At 37.6% G+C, this 19707-nt stretch overlaps 1 protein-coding gene across 1 annotated transcript in view; it reads right to left on the reverse strand.

The window, feature by feature from the left end:
- CFAP43 (cilia and flagella associated protein 43) overlaps window positions 1-19335 on the reverse strand; it is a gene marked incomplete at both ends in the record, with an annotated part of 45655 nt that extends 26320 nt beyond the window's left edge. Inside the window, 10 exons of the mRNA XM_010284828.1 lie at window positions 265-381; window positions 1491-1622; window positions 2360-2439; window positions 3557-3619; window positions 5615-5765; window positions 10416-10566; window positions 11963-12130; window positions 14919-15015; window positions 15809-16062; window positions 19181-19335. Coding sequence (XP_010283130.1) covers window positions 265-381; window positions 1491-1622; window positions 2360-2439; window positions 3557-3619; window positions 5615-5765; window positions 10416-10566; window positions 11963-12130; window positions 14919-15015; window positions 15809-16062; window positions 19181-19335 — 1368 coding nt within the window. The remainder of the gene's footprint in view (window positions 1-264; window positions 382-1490; window positions 1623-2359; window positions 2440-3556; window positions 3620-5614; window positions 5766-10415; window positions 10567-11962; window positions 12131-14918; window positions 15016-15808; window positions 16063-19180) is intronic.
- Window positions 19336-19707: the final 372 nt, after the last annotated feature.

The raw sequence follows: 19707 nt of genomic DNA on the forward strand, positions 1-19707 counted from the left end.
GAGTCACACAAATCAACAGCAGAACCAATATGACATTGTAGCAATCTGTGAATTATCCACCCTGCATTCTAGGGCAAGTTCTGACCCTTTTAAAGACCCATACCTGAATTAATGCCATTTACTTCTTTATTGAGAAGTTACACAACTGTAACAAATATCAGGAGAGTTCCAATCTCTGTAAGACTTTTGATTTTGTGCCTTAGCAACATATTGGTTACCTGAAAAGAGCCACTATTATATATAACAAAGAATACCATTTCTTACCACACAGTACTTGTTCCCTGGAGTAAGAAAATCAGCTGCCAGAAAACAACTGCTGCAAGTGTCCAAGAGTTTGACAGCTTCTCCACTGTGGGCAGGTTTGTAAGTATAGACTGTCCCCTGACAAATAAAGAGAAATAATTCATCACTGGGATATGAAGCTTTTCAGTAAAGGCTTTCAAAGACTTCAACAAAAAATATGTATCTTTCTGAGCCTCACTCTTTAACGTATTATATTTTACTCTAAACTGAAGTAAAAGGTGCCCAGCAGAATTCAGCTGAATTTAGTGGATTATATTAATTTACACTAGCTGAAGATCAGGTTAGTTCATTTTAGAGTGATCCAGCTAGTCACATTTTCAAGAAGTTTTGTTTCTCAAAATTGTTTTAATAAAATAATTTAAAACCACCCTATTTCATGTTACTCCAGGAATCAATAAATATTCTAAAACAACATAAAGCATAAATCATAAATCTTAAGCTCTAAGAGTTGTTTTTATCTAAAGATCTCAAAGCCTCTTAGAAACAATTCATTGACAAGGGTTTTAGAACTTCTCTACTCGTTTTGCAAAAGAAGAATGAAACCAGAGAGAGAGTGTGACCAGAGTTACCATTGCACTGCTGTACTGAACCCAGAACCTCCTCTCACACACACACATTATAAAAACATCTGAAGAGCTTTAAAAATACCAATTTAAATTATTAAAGGTCTAGAAGAACAGGTGTAATTTGAGGATTTGGGACCTTTGTGTAAGATTTATGGACATCAGGCTGGTCAAAGAAGGATCTTGGACTGGGTTGCCAAACTCATGTACATGTACAGAACAACTCTACTGCTTAGTCACAGTAGGTCTGATGTACCCAAGCTACACTTTTCGTACTGTGCAGGCACACATCAAGTCTAGAGCTCATGCTCAGTAGGCCCCACATGACCTGGATACACTGGAGATGCTGAACATGTACTCCACTGTATACACACAAGTATTTCTGTTGGGAAATCTAAGCATGAGGTACTTTATAATCCATCTGTAGGAGACAATCGTTCTGTGCTTCATTAAAAGTCTTTCCAATCTTTCATTAAAAACACAAGATGGACTGAGTTCACCTCTGATATAATTTGTTGACTTGTGTGATAACATTACCGACATTTCATACTAATAGTATCAGCATACACATACAGAATCACAAGAATGTCCCATTACATAATGCTATTATCTCAAATGCTATACCTGGTCAGTAATAAGCAGAAGTACAGTGTAATCAGGAGAGAATATGAGGCTGGTTATGGGTTGTAAGATATCAGCGCAGGTTTTCATCTCGTACTGCAGACCTTTGATGTGATAAAAGAATAAAATGCCCTCCTGTGCAGAAAAGTACAAATCCACATCAGGTCTAGGTCATTTATCCTAGCCCACTCTGGCAAAATGAACTGCAAGAACTCTGAAAATCTCTAAAGTAACAGTGTTTAACTGTATCCCATCACTAAGAGTTTCATTTGCCTTTAAGTATGTTTAATCCAGAGGACTCTTATCCTGGATAATAAATCTATTGAACAATGAAAGTGTTCCTTAATGCAAGTCTTAGTAACAGTCCATGTTTGATAACAACAGACTCTCATCAGTTAATACTTAAAATTTCATCTTCGTTTTTTTTGAGACAGTATAAGAATTTGTCCTACTCTCAAGCAGTCATGTACAATGGCATCATCATTTTCGGTTAAATATTGAGTTGGATTTTGCACAGAACAATTTGGCAGTTCTCTTGGCCATTTTCTGTCCTTTCCTATTTTTTTGTCTATCCTTCTTTTCTGTTCATCTAGAATACTTTGTCTTTTGTTAAAAATACAATTGTCCTCTTTTGTTGCTGCTTTGACTAGAAAAATGGAATCTTTTCCCACCCTGCCCCCTTCTGATTTCTTGTGTCAAGTCTTAACAAAGTAAATATATACAACACAGAGAGGACCTTTATAGTTCTGCAGCCCTCCACTTTTTTATAATGCCTGTCTCTCTCTGCCATGAACTCTGCAAACATACTCCATCTGAATGTTTTTTAATTTTCACACAATAAGAGTAAGTTAAAAGCATAAAGGATGCCTTACACTTCCAGCAGCGTACAGTCCTTCATTACAAAATGCCATGGAAAATAAACCTGTTTTTTGCAGATCCTTTGGTTTGCCACCTGAGAGCACAAAACCAACGTAGAAAATTTAATTTACTGCAACAATGTGTCTCAACTTCAAATCTGGGATGATGTACTATTTGTGAGTAAAAAGGCTCCATGGGCTATATATTCTTTGGACTTTTTGCTGCAATAATGAAGGAAAAGGCTGGTATACATAATTTGAAGTGACAATGCTACTGTGGTCTCATGAACCTGAAATTAATTTGAGAAATCATTTGATTCTGTAAAGGCTGCTAAATAGCCATATTAAAGTTAATCAATAACAGAATCAAAGTCATTTAGGTTAGAAATGACCCTAGAAGTCCTCTGATCCAACCTCCTGCTCAGCACAGAGCCAACTTCAAACTCAGAACCAACTTCAAAGTTAGATCATGTTGTCCAGAGGTCCATATACCAGCTGAGCTCTGAATATCCACAGGAATGGAAATTCCATAGCTTCTCTGGGCAACTTGTCCCAACGTCTGACTCCCTTCACTGTGAAAGTATTTTTTTTCCTAATGTCTACCCAGAATTTCTGTTGATGCAAACTGTGTCCTTTGCCTGTCTGGTTCCATCTTCTCTGTAACCTTTCATTAAGTAGCTGAAGAAATAATAAAATCCCCCATTTCCTTTTCTCTAGGCTGAACAGTTGTCTTAGCCCATCTCTTTATGTCAAGTACTCAGACTCTGCAACAATCTTTGTTGCCCTGTGCTGAACTTTGTCCATTATGTGAAAGCTTTTTGTACTGTGGAGCCTAAAACAAAGTATTTGAAAGAAACCCTTAAATCCTAACTCAGCTAAATTACAAGTGATTGCAGTTCTAAAAATAGTTGCTAAAACTAAGCAGTAGGGAACCTATTCTAGCACCACTTATTCCAATTTATATTAGAATGAACAAAAATTATTTCACTGCCAGTATTTCTCCTGAGGCTATTCATTTGGCTGTCTATTAGCACAAAAGCTATTAATCATTTATCATGTAAACACATAAAAGGTTGCCATCAATATGTCTTAGAGGGCAGTACAAGCTGAGTTTTTCTACCAGTGGCTTCCAGCTGTACTTACATATTATTCTTCCCAGACATCACTGCTGCTGCCTAAAAACCTATTAGCATAATTTGAACATGGAAATACCTTTCTTTTTCTGTACTTCTCTACGAACATATGACACCACGTCCGATATTTTACGCATGTATTCTGCACAAAAGAAAACAATTTATAATGTCAACCTTGTTTATATGTCAATATTGCAATAAGTCAGTTGTATGCCAGTCTACTGAACAAAAGGCCAGGTTCAGTATACTGAGTCAAAAACGTGCATTATTCCCCAATATCCACCATTTATGTCATTTATACAACTGAGCAGGCACAGTCTTTCTGTGATTCAGCTTACAGCTGTAAAAGGGAGACAGCAATACTTGGCATGGAGGGTGGTACAGATACAGGTTTATCTATCTCCTAGTGCTAAGTTCTGGTACTGTTATTTCTAACCACGATTTTTTAGTTTGATTTATTTACAAAGGAAACTTCAGCCAGTCTGAAAAAAAAAGCCCAAGTGAAATGTTGTGGCTGCTTATGATTCTGTTTGCAACACTGTAACAGGAATTCAGCATGTTCTTAAAGCTGGACATGCACGTAAGCTTTTTCCTAAACAGATACAGATTGCAGTATATTTTAAATTAAGCAGAAGCTTCAGCATGATGTGAATACAGACAATTTTGTTACACAGTTTTAGGACAGGACTCAAAGAAGAATATGAAGGTCAAGGAAAAGCCCAAAAGGCAAATATTCTTGTTGCCTTCTACTGAACTGGCAAAAGCATCTCTGGTCACACCTCAGCTTTTTATTTATTGATGATTTCCAACTCTTGATTTGGTAAACTTAACACTCTGATAATTTAAAAAGCAGAGAAATAATGCTGGTTTGTGGGGTTTTTTTAAGAGCAGCTTTCCATTTCTGTGTTAAGTATCAAAATTTATCAGAGACACAGTACTTTGAGAAAGCCAGGGATACTTGCTACAGCTTAAAAAATAATGTATTACACGGCAAAAGAAGAAAATAAGATTATTACCAGTCTGTCTATTAACACTGATTCAGTGTTTATTACAGAAACAGTTCTATGCTGGTCTACAGCAGGATATTACTGAGTTTTAGTGCTAGGGATAAGCAGTACTCCTCTTAGACCTGACTGAACCAGTGAACTTCACATGGGCAGTAGGATTGACACCTTCCACCCCTGCAAACGATGATAAGCTACAGGTTGCCATTGTCAACACTTTATGCTGGCTGTGTCTCACTGTCCTCCATCTTGGGAGCCTTCTGAAAGGACACAGAAGGGTAGCATGTGGCAAGTAGCAGGAGAGAGACCTCAGGATTTTCAAAAAAAAGGCGTCATAGAATGGGCTGCTGTTGCCAGAAAACTTTAGTCAGCCACTAGTCTGCCACAGGTCTCCATGAAAAAAGCCAGGTGTGAATATATATAGGGAAGACAAATCGCCTCAGCCAGTTGCAGTCAATCTGAGGGACATGTACCGAGTCCTCCCATTCTAGAATAAATTAAAAGCAGATTTCTTTGTTTGAAGCCAAAGACATCTTCTATTCACTCTCTGTGCTTCATACTTTCTGCAGGAAAGCCTGATAGTCTTTACAGCCTTGTTTTCCTTAGAAAATAGTTTGTGTAAGAGCTGACCTTAAGGAATTCTGTTAAGCAACATTACACGAAATTCAGTTTTGTTCTTTGAAGACTTATCATGAGTCTTCAAAGATCTATTCTAACATTATCTAACATACCAAATGAGGACAATGCAATATTTTATGAAAATAAAATAAATTCTTGGTACTTAATTAATAGTAAAAATACTGTGTACAGCTCATATATTAATAGTTTAATGTTAATCTAGTAGTGCTGATTAATAAGATCTGGACTTCTGGAGCTATTGTTCATTTTATCAGTTTTGATGTATTTAGAGCTAACCTCTTTTTTTGCCAAAAAAAAATGAAAGCCAGTTATTGGGTTCTAAAGAAACCCACACAAAAGTTCAATTCTCAAATGTTTATCATACTAATAAATGAAATATGGCTTTACAATTTCTGTAAGGTACATAATAGGAGAACAGAAGAAAGTAAAAAAAACTTTCACCTACCCACTTTTCTCCCTACTTGAATAAAACACATAACACAGCTATTTCTTACCAGGTAAAGGTTTTTGTTGAAGAACAGAAACATTGCATGTCCCAGCATCAATTGCCAAAACATACCCTTCTTTACAGCCCATGTAAACTTCTGAGGTTGCAGTCCAGCAGTGGGCAGTAGGATGCACTGAAGGCTTCATACAATTTCTAGGCTTCAGCACAAAAATAAACAAGTTCAATCCACAGTTGAAAAATATCTGTACAAGCAGTTACCTACACTTTAAGGCAAAACCAAAGATCATTACCTCATACAGTCTGACTATTTATATAACATCAGCATTATTTTATTCAGTCATCCCTTCAACTGAGGTTAGTAACTTGAGAAACAAGAACATTTTCCAGAAAAGTCTATGTCTGGAGATAGTGATGGAGAGCTCACCTCTCTCCCTAGAAGCTTGTTTAAATGATGAATTATATTTTCATTGAAAAATTAAATATTTTTAAATTTGAATTTATCTGGATTTATTCTGCAGCAGTTGCATCTATTACAGTTTTGTCCTCTAGTTTGGAAATCCCTCCAGTATCTTCCCTATCCTTGCAAAGATACTGACCCACCACAACCAGGTCATCTCCCAGTTTTTTAATGATAAAATTATGATAAAAGACAACACATTGAGCCCCTAATTTTTTTTTTTTTTTTTTTTAATATCAGAATAGCACTGGAAGCCCAAATTGAAGTGGTTACCACTATGACTTCACCCTGACAAATGCTTTCCAAACTGCTTTTCACAATAGTCTTACACTTTGGACGCATAACCTGCACATGTGGTCTTGCATACTTGGCAGTACTAAAACACATTTTGTTTGAATGGATTATCTTATGATATAATTGTGCTGTAAAACAGCTTTGTCAAGCACTGTGTCATCTTCAAATTAGTTCTAGAAATATCCCTGCCACAGACTTCCCATGTGCCTTGAATTTCATTTCGCCAAAGTAAAACTCATAAATCCATCGTCCATAAAACAGGAAGAACAGAACTTCTCCACCAAATATTATTAAAGATAGTGACCTGTTCAGATACAACAGTAATAGGGGTCATATAAATACCATGATAGAAAGAACCGTATTGAAGAGAATTCAGGGAGAGGAAAAGAGAAACAAAACACAAGATAACCTTGGGAGAACATTTAAAAGAGAAGATTCAAAGAACCATGCATGTGAGCAGAAGTGGTGAGGAACACTAAACAATATGATGGATGAAAAAAAGAGTCTATAAATCTATAAAACACCTGCTGTCTCACTAAAGGTTCCACAAAAAGAGGAAATCTGGATGGACTTGTGATGAAAACACAGACAGAGACTCATAGGTACCTAGATTTCATTAGTAAAATACGCCAAGGACTTGCTGTATGATTCTGGGTAAGTAACTTACTCTATTTATGCTTAGAAAGCATTTTGAATTTCTCAGGGGGAAAATGTTACAGATATAAAGTATATTAATATCTACTTTATATATCAAATAGGACTAACAGTAATAAATCTATAACAAATGGGCTTTACATCACCCAGAGAAACATTTAATATACGCATTTTCACTGATTTGATGAGGCTTGAACATCACAAATCTTTAGGAAGGTTGTAACTGAACTACTGTGAATCAGAAGCTTCCTGTGTAAAGACAAGTTCTGTAATGTTGCTTTGTGCCTATTGTCGTGACTGTCTTCACCCATAAACGAGATAAAATATGCTAATCCTAGGATGAGATATGTAAATCCCAAACCAGGTTGCTTCTTGAACTGTGCATTGCTACAATGGTGCATCGTAATCATGCTGTCTTTTTTTGAACTGCTCTCCTTTTTGAGTAGCACCTCTTCAAGGAAAAAAATCCATGATGGATCCTTGTCATGAAAAGTTTAATAAAAAGACAATGGAATAAAATTGGTACTGGGGACGAAGTGGAGTCAAGTGGGCTTGTCATGGTAAAGCATGTTTAGAAGAGTCAGGCCCCAACTGTAAGAAATATTGAAGCAACCAAATGAACTTAATGCAAGAAAGAAAAGGATTGAAAGCTGTAGGATATTTCAATTCCTTTCACTCTGCTGCCCCGTTGTGGTTACACTTTGGTACATACCCAGCCTCAATATCTTCTGCTAGAGTATGGAACCCTAACACATTTCAAAGCAGCAAACAAGTGCACTGGCAATGGACTCACTTTTTTTGCCTCTCACACATTCCTTAGGAGTGGGTTACTGCCTCCAAGGACTACAGGTTGAGGACAACTCCTTTAAATAATGGTCTAAATAAATGATTCTCCGCTTTGTATGGAAACATTGAAAAACATTGTTCTCAACTGGCTCAGATTTAGTGATAAAGAACAAAAAACCTTTTGTCAAATTCTGCAGCGATAGGGAGAGCTTCACCAGGCCATGATATTATTACCACTACATTCAGCTGAACAAACCTCATTAAGCACCACAGGAGAAGATGGTTCTCTCTTACTAATTAAAAAAGAATTGGTGATAGTAGAGAAGAAAATAACTCCAAGGTATTTACAAATGTTAAGGCACAGATTTTAGGCCAGAGTCAGGTAACTGCTCATGGACATTTGTAATGATATACAAATCATCAGTGATAGTAACCATTGATACATCTGCTGCAGCAGCCTGTCAATTTATAAAGACAGTGAAGAATGGTAGTTATAGCACCTCTATTACATTACAGCAATCATAGTCTGAAGATACCTGGATATCTGAGGAACTCAGCAAGTTTGGTCATTTCAATCTCTCTCAAAGTTGCTGCATTACACACTTTTCAACATAAGGGTCTTGATAAAACAATATTTCAAAGAAGTATATTCTCCACCAAGTGTATTCTGATCAACTTGTGCAGGAATTGCTTTGCCAAAACCATATATTCCGTGTTGGGGTGATGGAAGGGGGTGCTTAACCTGACAAGACATATGTGTGCAATTCCCCCAGTGTGGGAGGTTACAAGACCTAGTAGTGGCTCAGTTTTTCTGCTAGGTTAGAGATGGGGCATATATGCACAGGCATGTGTGGAGGGGAGAATTAGCACTGTAAGTCACAATAAATGCAAGTCCTGCAAAAAATCACTCAGCTATCATAGTCTGCAGCAAGGTGAAAACATGCCAGAAATAGATTCAGTGCCCTCCAGTGCTAAACTGTGCATGTAGCACCTCACAATTTAGTAGACAGGAAAAAACATACCACCACAACAACAAAAGGAAAAATAACAGTTTGTATTTCTGCAAAAAAGTTTCATTTCTAAATAACCTGATGTTCATTACCTTGACAACATTCACAACCAAAATACACACATCTAGGGAACTGGGACAGTAAATAAGAATCAAAATATTTACCATGTAATTTGAAAGAAAAGGAAATCTTTGTCAAAGACTAGTAGAACAATCTACTCTTACTCCAAGAATATTTCTATGTATAAGGGGAACATAATCACCTGGAAGGTGCTAAAAAGAAATACATATTTTTCTGAAGGCATTTGGAAATGCAAAGACCCTACAGTGATATCTAGTATGGTTGAAAGCGCCAACTTTTCCATGTGGAAAAGTTCATGACATGGTTCTGCAAATTCAAGAACCTACCATTCCTGAATGGAATAACACACATTCAATTAAGCCTCACAGCCCTAATATGGCAGTTGTTTTTTTTCCCCCCAATACCTCTCATAATTCACTTTATGGACTAAAGAACAAAGTGGTTTTTGCAGTTCATCATCTGCACATAATATAAGAGGCAGTAAGGCAGAAGAAAAAGGCAATGCCCTTGATGAGCATATATTATCTTCATTTTCCATGTTTTAAGTGATCTGTGTAATCAGAATCAGTAGAGGATGTTTGACTGTAGTTATTGATTGCCCTGGAAACCAAGGGCATCAGCAGTTACAGAGTTAAAAGCCTCTGCAAATCTGAATGCATGAAGCCATGAAAAAGAGGGTGAGGTCAAGAAAGCATCATTCCCTATGCTTTGTTTTTATTCTGCTTTATAAGAAAAGTTTATGGCAGGCCTGTGGTACACTAATCTGATAATACAGAACTCATTGGTCCATTGAAAAGATGTTGTATAATGCCAGTATCATCTTATGCATGGTAGTTTTTGGTGTCTCATATATATCACAAGCCACCAAATAGAAATTGACAGTCTTAATCTTAGAAGAGAACCCCAAATTTGCAAGTTAAATGTTTTCACACTGGCAGATACTTTTAGTTGGTAGTCAGGTGAAAGTAAATCTCAAACAAAATAAGAACACTTTTGAAGTCTCTCAGAGGAAGCATCTCAAGTAAATAATCAAATACAAGTGAGATAAATGGGCAGGTCCAACACTGACAGTGATATGTGAATGTATTTCAGAAGCAGAGGTTGCTGTCTGGAATAAAGTCTTCAATGTTTCCATAGCTTGAGGCATTTTCAGAGTCAAAAAGAAAACAAATCCCAAAGGGAAGTAAGGAAACCTGAAGGTTACTACTAGTTTAGCATGGGAATAGGGTTTCAAGGTGTCAGCAGGTCATATTAGCTTGGACACATGGTTAAATGCTGACGTGCTTATACTGCTTTTGAGATACAGATTAGTACCTCCACTGCACAGACACATTACTATGCTAGGACCTGTGTCAGAAATCTCTACGTTGTACTGCACTGTGCAGTAGCAGCATGCCTTGTAACTCTCCAGTCAAAATGGATTTCAAAAATATTGTTGAGACAACAGATCTATTTACTGGGTTTCACCAGGTTAACAGACATTAAAACTATTCATTTATTAACACCTATTTGCATAAAAAGCATAATGACTTGGAATAGTAAAAAGGAAAAAAATCAGTAACTACCATGAATGTTTCTGCTTCATCTCCTACCAGTCCAGCAATAGCTGAAACTGGCAAATCAGGGCCATGGTATGGATCTTCACTACGAGAAACTGGGAAAAACAAATCCTCATGAGGACTCACAGACCCTTGTCCATCAGGGAGTTTCACAGGGCTGTGAAAAAGGAAGAGACACTGTCTGAGGAGAAGAAATATTATGAATAGTAAATGCGGATACAAAACTGAGAAGCATGTTTTCAAAACTTTGAGACACCAACTCAATTAATGGGCTTTACTTCTGCAAGAGTAATAGAAGACTGTTGTAGACAATCATTCTACATGGCACATACCATTTCACTGAAAAGTAACAGTAATTCTACTACAAAAGAGGAATGTTCCTAACTGGCAGAAATGGATTTCCATGTTCTAGGTCAGCATCTTTTCTTGTTGCCTTGTATAAAAAACTATTCTATGTTGTTGCTTCCTTATTAGCCAGGATTAATAAAGTCACACACCTAACTTGCATATGCTGTGAGGATTCATGCTTAATGTTTATTTGAAGAAAGCTTAATGATGATGAAAAATTAGTAGTAGTATATGCCTGTTGCACTCTGGTAATAAGCATATGAGTGGCTGTTACAAAGCAGGAGTTGAGGATTCTATAGTTTATGAACTATGTTGATTTATGACTTGGAAAAAAATTATGTAAAATAAACATTTCTCAGTGGAGGTTTAACCTCTAGTGAATTGAATGAAAAGTGAGGAAAAAGGAGTATATATGTATTTTCACATGTGTACTCTATAATCTTTCTAAGGAAAAAACCCTTCAGTATTCTCTTCAGAGAGGCCTTGTCCATACTTTCACTAGTATAACTGTGTCAGTGGCAATATGTTGGTTATATTCATAGTTAACAGGATTAAACTTGGGAACTGTAGAGTAGCTGCCATTGAAAGAGCATACGTGTTACACTTCAAGGACTCCAACTTGAATCATATATACTGCTTTTATACCAGCCTCAAAAAACATTTTAGCATAAATAAACTCTTGTTTGCCGTGCTCAGTGAATTGCACTGACAGAACCATCCCCTCTGGACCTGTAAATTGGCCACGCAAGCTGGAAATCACACAGAAAACTGATACTGCTTTTGGTACATTTGTGATTAAAACAACATATTGTTTAATGATGCTTACTATAAAGCAACTTGATCTGAATTTGGTGGTTACACAGCTACAAAAGCAATGCTCAACAGAGCCACCTGCAGGAAAGCAGTCCAGGCACTACCTTAATTCAGTCACACAGCCCTTGAGAGAGGCTGCCAAAGCAGCCAATTAGTATTAGCTTAATGATTACATAATCTGGACATGTGAGTACTAAGAAATGAAATCATAAATTCAATTCACTTGATTGACTAGATAGACTCACACTGGTTGTGATTTAGCAATTACTGACTGCAATTACTAGGTGAACTAAATTGGATTACATTCTTTGCAAACAGACATAGATTGCTAATCTTAGTTATGAAAAGATACTTGGAGATTTTTCTCTTAACATGAAGGGTGTTCCACTTACTTTTGCTTAAGGTGATGCTCATCATTATTCCTTTCGATATGCCAGATAGTAATGGAGCTCTCAGTAACAAAACACAGTTGTTGCCAATTCATAGGGTTAAAACTTAAAGAGGTCGGTGTTACTCCTGGCTGAGACTCACTGCACAGGAGGATATTTTCTTGCCAGTTCCTTCATTAAGGAGAGTAAAAGAAAATCAAATCAATTAAATATGTAAAAAACATTCAAGCCAAAGATCCGGATGTGATTATGACCGACATTCAAGATCAGGATTGGAAAACAAATACTTTGTCACTGACAAAAATTCTGCTGTCAAACAAGTTAGGTCCTCTTCAGAATGAAAAGGAGGTCATTAATTAGCCACACATAAAATTGGTACTGCTACAAAAAGATTGAATACTAAAGTAATTTTTAAAACTGACATTTTAGAAAATTTATCATGCACTTCCTTTTGTGAAAAGACCAACAGAGTCAAAAGACGTGGATTTTTTTTCATCAGTTCTATCAGTGACTATTTGAATGGGACCAAACAATTAACTCTTCAGCACCCCAGACCTCAGCCTTGCTTTTCCAATCTGTAAAATAATGATTATAATGTTTGCAGGCTTGCAGTTGGAAGGTATTATAATTAGGAAATAAAACACAGTCGGCCCATGATTATCTATGGATGAATTACTTAGATAACACAGTAATTGTGTTGTGAATGCAGACATATAAGCTATGGCTGCATTAAGTAACTCAAACAGAAAATGGAAGAGAATTTGTGTGGGGCTGTTACATATAGCTGACACAAGCCTGGGAATCTGCTTTCCACTGACTTTTCTTTTGTCCAGTGTAACCTATTTTATGTTCTTATCATCTAATTTGCATATGTTGTCATTATCCAGATTAATTCTTTACTGCATTTGCATTTTTAGGTGCTGTCCAAGAACTGATTAACATAATTTGAAGAATATGGTTAAAAATGTTTCTTAATTTCTTGGACAATATATCTGTCTATTAATCTAAATAACATTCATAGCTCTAGTATTTGTCATTACTGCTGAGAGGGAAAAAACCTAAAATGCATACACTGCTGTAAATGGATTTAGTATAATCCTGTTGTTCTGGCCTGTAATAAATTCACCCACAGAAACAGATCAGAATGCAAGACAATGGTTAATTTTGACAGCATATACAAAAAATAAAAAGCATTCATGCATAGACAGTAACTCTCATTAAAATTACAGAAAGTTATAAGCTGTGATTCTGACTTTAAAAGATATCAGTGTAGCGCTGTCTCTAAAGATCTGTCAGCATGTTCTCATCTCATACCTAACAGATAGTGCCGACAGTCTTTTATAGTAGATAATTTATTAAGATCTGAAACTATATGGCACATGTATCTGAAAAAGAATCTGGCATTAAGTCTCTCCTTTGAACAGAAAAGAATAAAGATCTAGGGATAAAATCTCAAATGAAAGGCAGCTTTTAGTTACCCACAAGCTTTTTCTATTTTGAGACTGACATAACTTCCAAAACATCTCTTATACTGCTGATACCAAACCCACTGCTTCAAATACAGGAACTGTGCAATCATCATATTGTAGTCACACATTAAGAATGCTAAACATTGAGATTTGTTTAATCTGTACACACACATTTCTATAATGAATGCACAACATAATCCAATTGCAAAAATGAAGGTCCTGATCTCACAGTAAATTCACATACCTCTGTTCAAATTTTTATAAATTCTAAGTTTAATACTGTGAGGTAATTCTATTTTGTTACTAAATTCTTTCTGACTGGAATCTAGGATGGTTCTTTTATGACAATTACCTGCTGATAGTCATATTCATGCTGACTTAAATAGGTTTAAATTGTTTGGCCTTGAAAATTGCTACTACTTTAAAGCATTTCTAGATATTTCCATTTTTAAGAATAATCTAGAGAAGTCTTTCAAGATGGTGGATTTTTGTTTAAGTGCACACCACAAACACATTAGACCATGTGTGTTATTTCTGCTGTGACAAGCATGTAAGCTCTTCAGGCCAGTGAGGCTGTCTTGGTTTCTACTGTGATACACACAGAGACATCCTTCCTGAACTACTGTGTATGATCAGAGTTCATAGCAAACATTATTCTTCTTCATAAGGGATAAGGAAGAGGCATCTATAATAATATCTACTATCATTACTAAAATTCTGAAGTTACAGGAGTTTCTGCCTCTTCACTACTTATTGTATATGAAAAGGTCATCACTAAATCAGGAGTATACAGAATATTCCTTACATGTCCTTGCTTGCCTGCCTTCTACTCCACCCTCCCCATTTGTTCTGAAGAAGTGCTCAGACTTCACAGTCAATGGAAACTTGCTGGCAATGGAGGCAAGAGCAGGATTATAAATTTTTTAATTGTTCTGTAAAAATAAATATTCTAACTTTCTCTATAATATTTCTTTTCATGACAATGAGTGGAAAATGATGATATAACCCAGTGACCCATAGTAGTGTAATCACTGAGCAAAACTATAAGACAGAACTAAGATCAAGCACAAGTAATTAAGAGGATCACTGAACCATCCAGGGGACAAAAAAGCAAAAATTTACTTTATAACGCTCTTCCTCTTTTCAGCAGGCAACTTTCTTTCACAAACAGCATGGTACTCAAGTTCCAAGGGTGAACAGATAATTAGGATGCTGAAGACCTTAGAAGTACTCCATAACAGAAAATTTTGAAGAATGTAGAAGATAACTGTAACAAAGTAACAGTCTTTCTGACTAGTGGCTACTAATGCTCGAAAATAACCAGCAAATTTGGTACAGAAAGTTTGCAGACAATGATCAATCAGAAAAAAAAAAGGAGATTAAGGCAACCAGTGTGTCTTCCACATTTGTTAATTTATGCTAAAACAGCAGAGACACAAAAATATTAATTAAATGTAAACAGTATTAGAGAATTTTTTTTTTACTCTTACCATACTGAAAGGACAAATTCTGGGACTGAAGAGTAACTGGCTAGATATGGGCCTGTGAAACTAAATGCAAGCAAGGTGTAGTCCAGCTGAGCATTACCTGAAATGTAAAAATAAAGAACATGGTCTTTAATTGCTCCAGACTTTACTGTATACTATCAGAGATAGAGTACTCAGTTCCTTTGTATCCACTTTAACTCTTTGGACATTCTTCAGGCCCCTGAGTCCTTCGCTTCACTCCAGATTATTGTTCTAATTTGATCAGAAAAGTGTTCCCTATGTATCATTGCTTGGAATTTTTAAAATTTTTTTAATACTTTGAATTTGTGTTTTTTCCCCAAGTACCCTGAAATCCTCTGCAGTCATTATTTCATTCATATATATGAAAAAAGCAGGTAGTATGATTCTTATTTAAATGGCAAGGAAACTGAAACATAGATCGGTTAAGCAACTTAACTAAGGAGAGAAATGTTATGAGGCAGGTAAAAATATACATTAGATCCCAGACTCCAAAGTTTAACTGCAAGAACCCTCATTCCTCTCACATCTCAGATTTCTCATTGTGGCTTTCATCAGTCTGCTTGAAAGCCTACTGCAGTATGATTTTTTCTTTTTGTTATTCTGACTGTATTTTCCTCAAATGAATTTCACTTCATTCCATTTGTTTTCTCTTTAAAACAGCTCCATTTTTAATTGTCATATTCCTTCCTAGCTTGAGCCTAACTAAAAGTAGTGCAGTGGAAAATTCCTTCCACTGCTTTCCATGCATCTTGTCATAAGACAGCTTCCTGTCACACTGTATTTCACGTCTTATCAAAAAGATCCTTCAGAAACTGGATGATTTAAGTATCATTTTACTAAAATGGTGAGAGGGAGGGTTACCACATAACTACCTTTTAATTCTGTCAGTTTACTCAGTTCTGGAAAAGTGTAGATCTGTATGATGGGATTCAGCTTCCGGTCTGAAAAGGCCAGCACTTGACTGTTCCCATTCGCTGCAAAGGCTCCCACCTGGCCAGTCTGACACTGCAGCACCGTCGTTGTCTTTGTTTCAATGTCCAGGAAAAGGATGTAATTGCCACAAGGGTAGCAGACAGTTTGATTGTTGATAAAGCCAAAGTTCTTGTTTGAGAATCCCTGAACCCAACTTAAGAAAGAGCAACTGAATGTTAAACATTAATCAGAGACACACATTTCTCAAAATACTGTGAAAAATGGAACCTTGTAACCTGTTACACTGAACTGATGCTTGGGATGTTAGACTCATCCTCATACAGACGTTGCAAAACCACAATACCTTCAAGATCTAGTATTATGAATCACTAGTTCAGTGTTTCCAAAAAGACAGGGTCAATCTTACCCTGATGGACCACAAAGGACTATCATAAGAACATGGACAGATGGTTATATTTCTTTCATTTTTCACTAAAAATAAAGTTAGCCAGTTCAGAGGCTCTGTTTCTGTACTTATATATCATAGTAATATACTCTGAAAGAATTACACAGGTAGAGTCTGGGGACCCAGTTGTGTTTGCTTAACCTTTTTACACTTTCATAGTTCATCTCATCCCTGTAAAATAAAAAATCCAAAGGCCTGACTTGTGTTCATGTGAACCTAACTAGGAGGACTGTTCTGCTTTAAAGATACCAGTACTTTAACATTGTAAAGCTTTGCAACGTAAACAGGATGTGTTATATAAGTACTGCAATAAATTACTGAAGAGGAGTCAGCTTATGGACTTACAATATATCAACAAACTCATAACTGCCTGCAGATGTTTTTACCTTTTAGAAAGTATGTGGATAAACATCAGAGTCCTTTTATGAAAGGGATTTGCATTAGTGAAGATGTCTGACTGAGCCACAGCTTAGCCTGCTAGTACGATGGCAGAAACGTTTCAGCAGTGTAACATATACCCTCTGGGTACAACATTGCTGTTAGCACCTTCTCTTCTAATTTCTATTCAGAAACTTTCCACCTCTTCTTCCAAATAAGGGTATTGGACTGGAAGAGATCTTTGTCCTCTGCAATCGCAAGCAGTGTTTTTACATGCCTTTCATGAACATGAGTCAGTCATAAGATCAGCTCAGCTGATGACCCTCTGTGCTCTTACTAGAAGATGGTACTACAGCCTCAGCACCCTTGTACTTGGGAACATTTTTAAATGACTAGTCTTGAGATATTTATGTCCAGCAATAACTTCTCATTATCTTTTCTGAGAGGTTCTGCTCTTGGCCTTTTTTGTTACGCACCAGAGTAAAAGTAGCCAGAGGGGAGTAGGAGCACACTGACCATGCACACCTGCAGATGAACCAAATACCACAGCAACAAAGAGGAGGCATTTCAGCTGATGAATGTTTTTTCCGGATCTTTTACACAAGAACTGGATGTATGACATGCCATGGCACATAAAACAGACCTTTATGAACATGCTCACAGGACCAGCTCTATGCTTTTCTCCAATGCTGTATATAAATCAGTGGAAATTAAGTATTTTTAAATTCTGTTCACAGGGGTAAAATGAAATCTAGAAGATATGTATGTGTGGATAAATTAATCAGATGACAGTGCAATTTATCATCCTTATACAACCAGTAAAGGCTTAAAGGATTCAGGCTGTCACATGATGTCAGCTATGACTGGTGCAGTACACACTGGGTCAGGTAGTTAGCCATGGCTCACCCACATGCTTTCATGCCATGTCTGTCTCCAGTTCCATAGAAATTTTGTGTCAGAAGTATTTTAGTCATAAACTTTGCCAGCTCGTGAAATATAGATGGGGCAATGTAATTAGAGTTGCTTGGAAATTTCCTTACAGAGCATTTTGCCACTGAAAAATGCTAGTTCATATAAAATAGATTATATGAAACCATGAGTTTTGCCAGAGGTGTGTTTTCTGAAAACAAAACACAGCATTCCAATTTCCCACTAAAAAATTATTTTTGTCACTTTCTTCTAAAACTGATATGCATACTACTATGCTAACATTAATTTATAAGAAAGGCAAACTTTAAACTTTTCTATTTTATAGAAATGGGCTTTGCTTCACATTCAAAAGGGCTTAATTTTTTTTTATTTTGCATAATATTTTAACTTCATAACAGTGTTTTCACAAAGCAGAAAACCTGGGTCACAGCTCTTCCGGGTAACACCGGTTTGCACAAGGGATCTCCTCTGAATAGCCATGACATGCTTCAGATGCTTTTCAGATGCTTTTTTACTCTGTAAATATCAGAACGGTTAAGGCAGAAACCTGTTTCTCCTATCACTAGAACAAATAATTTTCTTTACACTAAAAAACGCTGCACCTATAATTATGGATCTATGTCCCATAAGCATCGATGAAACAGCTGAAATACTTACAATGGACAAGGAAGTTTAAACATCTGTCCCAGTACATAGCAAAAAATGTCTAAACATCCTAGATTGCTGTGAAAGTCTCAACCACAGTGGGGCAGGAAGGGCTTAATTCACCTACAGGTCCTATTTGTTCAGAACCAAAAAGCAAGTTCTTGGACTGCCAAGAGCTCTGGAAGAGAAGTGTTGTTCTATATATAGCACAGGCAGTGTTTGTAGGTAATGAAAGCCTGAAAGTCTCCAACATTCAGGTTAAGACGCTGAGAGAGAAAGGCTGGAGCGAGGATTTAGAATACCAGGAGAATTAAGAGCCATGGCAGATGATGACAGGGTAATTTAGGAGGTACAGAAGAATCAGGGAAATTCTAGAGGTTGAACAGTCTGAGTAAAACAGAAGAGGGATGTGGCCATGAACAGAACAGAACTGTATGGGTTCACAAGGCCAGATACCAAGAAGAAAAGCATGCCCCGAGAGTTCATTGGGATTGTATGCTGCCAGAACCACTACACAGGAAAAGACAACAACTCATGCCACAATTCTTACCAACTCATCAAGCTCCAGCTTAAAATTAGTCAAGGTTGCTTACTCTCCATTTCAGAGTCCCCCTGTGATAAGGGCAGAGAACCAAAGTTTCATCTAAATCCACCAAAGGCTCAGTCCCTGTGCAGTGCAAGTACTTCTTTCCATCTCTCCCCACAGCCATCTGCTGCCCTAACAGAGACCCACAGCACAACGGCCTCCCTTCCCTTCCCTGCTAAATCTGCCCTATTCTCTGCACAGAGCTGATCCGGGGTAAGAGGGAGCACAGGACAGGACACCAAGGCACCCCTCCCGGGGCGAGGTACTCAGGAGTGCGCGGCTTAGTGTGGAGGCCCGAAGGGCGCGGGCCGTCCTGCTGGCCCCCACCTCACTTCCAGCGCGGCCTCCTCTGCAGAGGAGCAGCGGCAGCCCCCCAGGGCCTCAGTGCGAAGCTCCTCACTGGCCGGTACCGGGCCCGCGCCCCGGGCCCCACCGGCCGCCTCCATCCGCCCCGCACCACCACCAGCAGTTACAGCAGTCTCCTAGGAACAAGAACAGCTTCTACTATTAGCTGATACAGCACCACCCGCCAGGCTTAAAACAGACAGCTGATTGGCCTGCGTCCGTGCGCTAACCAACCAATGAGCTCGGGCGGGTATTTAAAGGACCAGCAGCCCTAGAGGGAGGAAGTAGGTAGAGTTCCATCCCTGGGTCGGGTGTAAGTGCAACAGGCGTGTGGCGCGCGCCCAGCAGCACCTCCAGCCACTCGCACACAGGCACCGGCCCTTGGCTAATGGGGTTATTCTGCCTGTAACCTGGTAATCATTGCTGCTGTGTCTAGAAGGCAGGTAGCTTTATTAGGTGTAGGTAGAAGTGAGTCAGCTTTGGGGGCATGACTATGGCTTTCTTCCCCT

This window comes from Phaethon lepturus, unplaced genomic scaffold (genome assembly GCF_000687285.1).
Source record: "Phaethon lepturus isolate BGI_N335 unplaced genomic scaffold, ASM68728v1 scaffold29180, whole genome shotgun sequence".
Taxonomy (NCBI): domain Eukaryota; kingdom Metazoa; phylum Chordata; class Aves; order Phaethontiformes; family Phaethontidae; genus Phaethon; species Phaethon lepturus.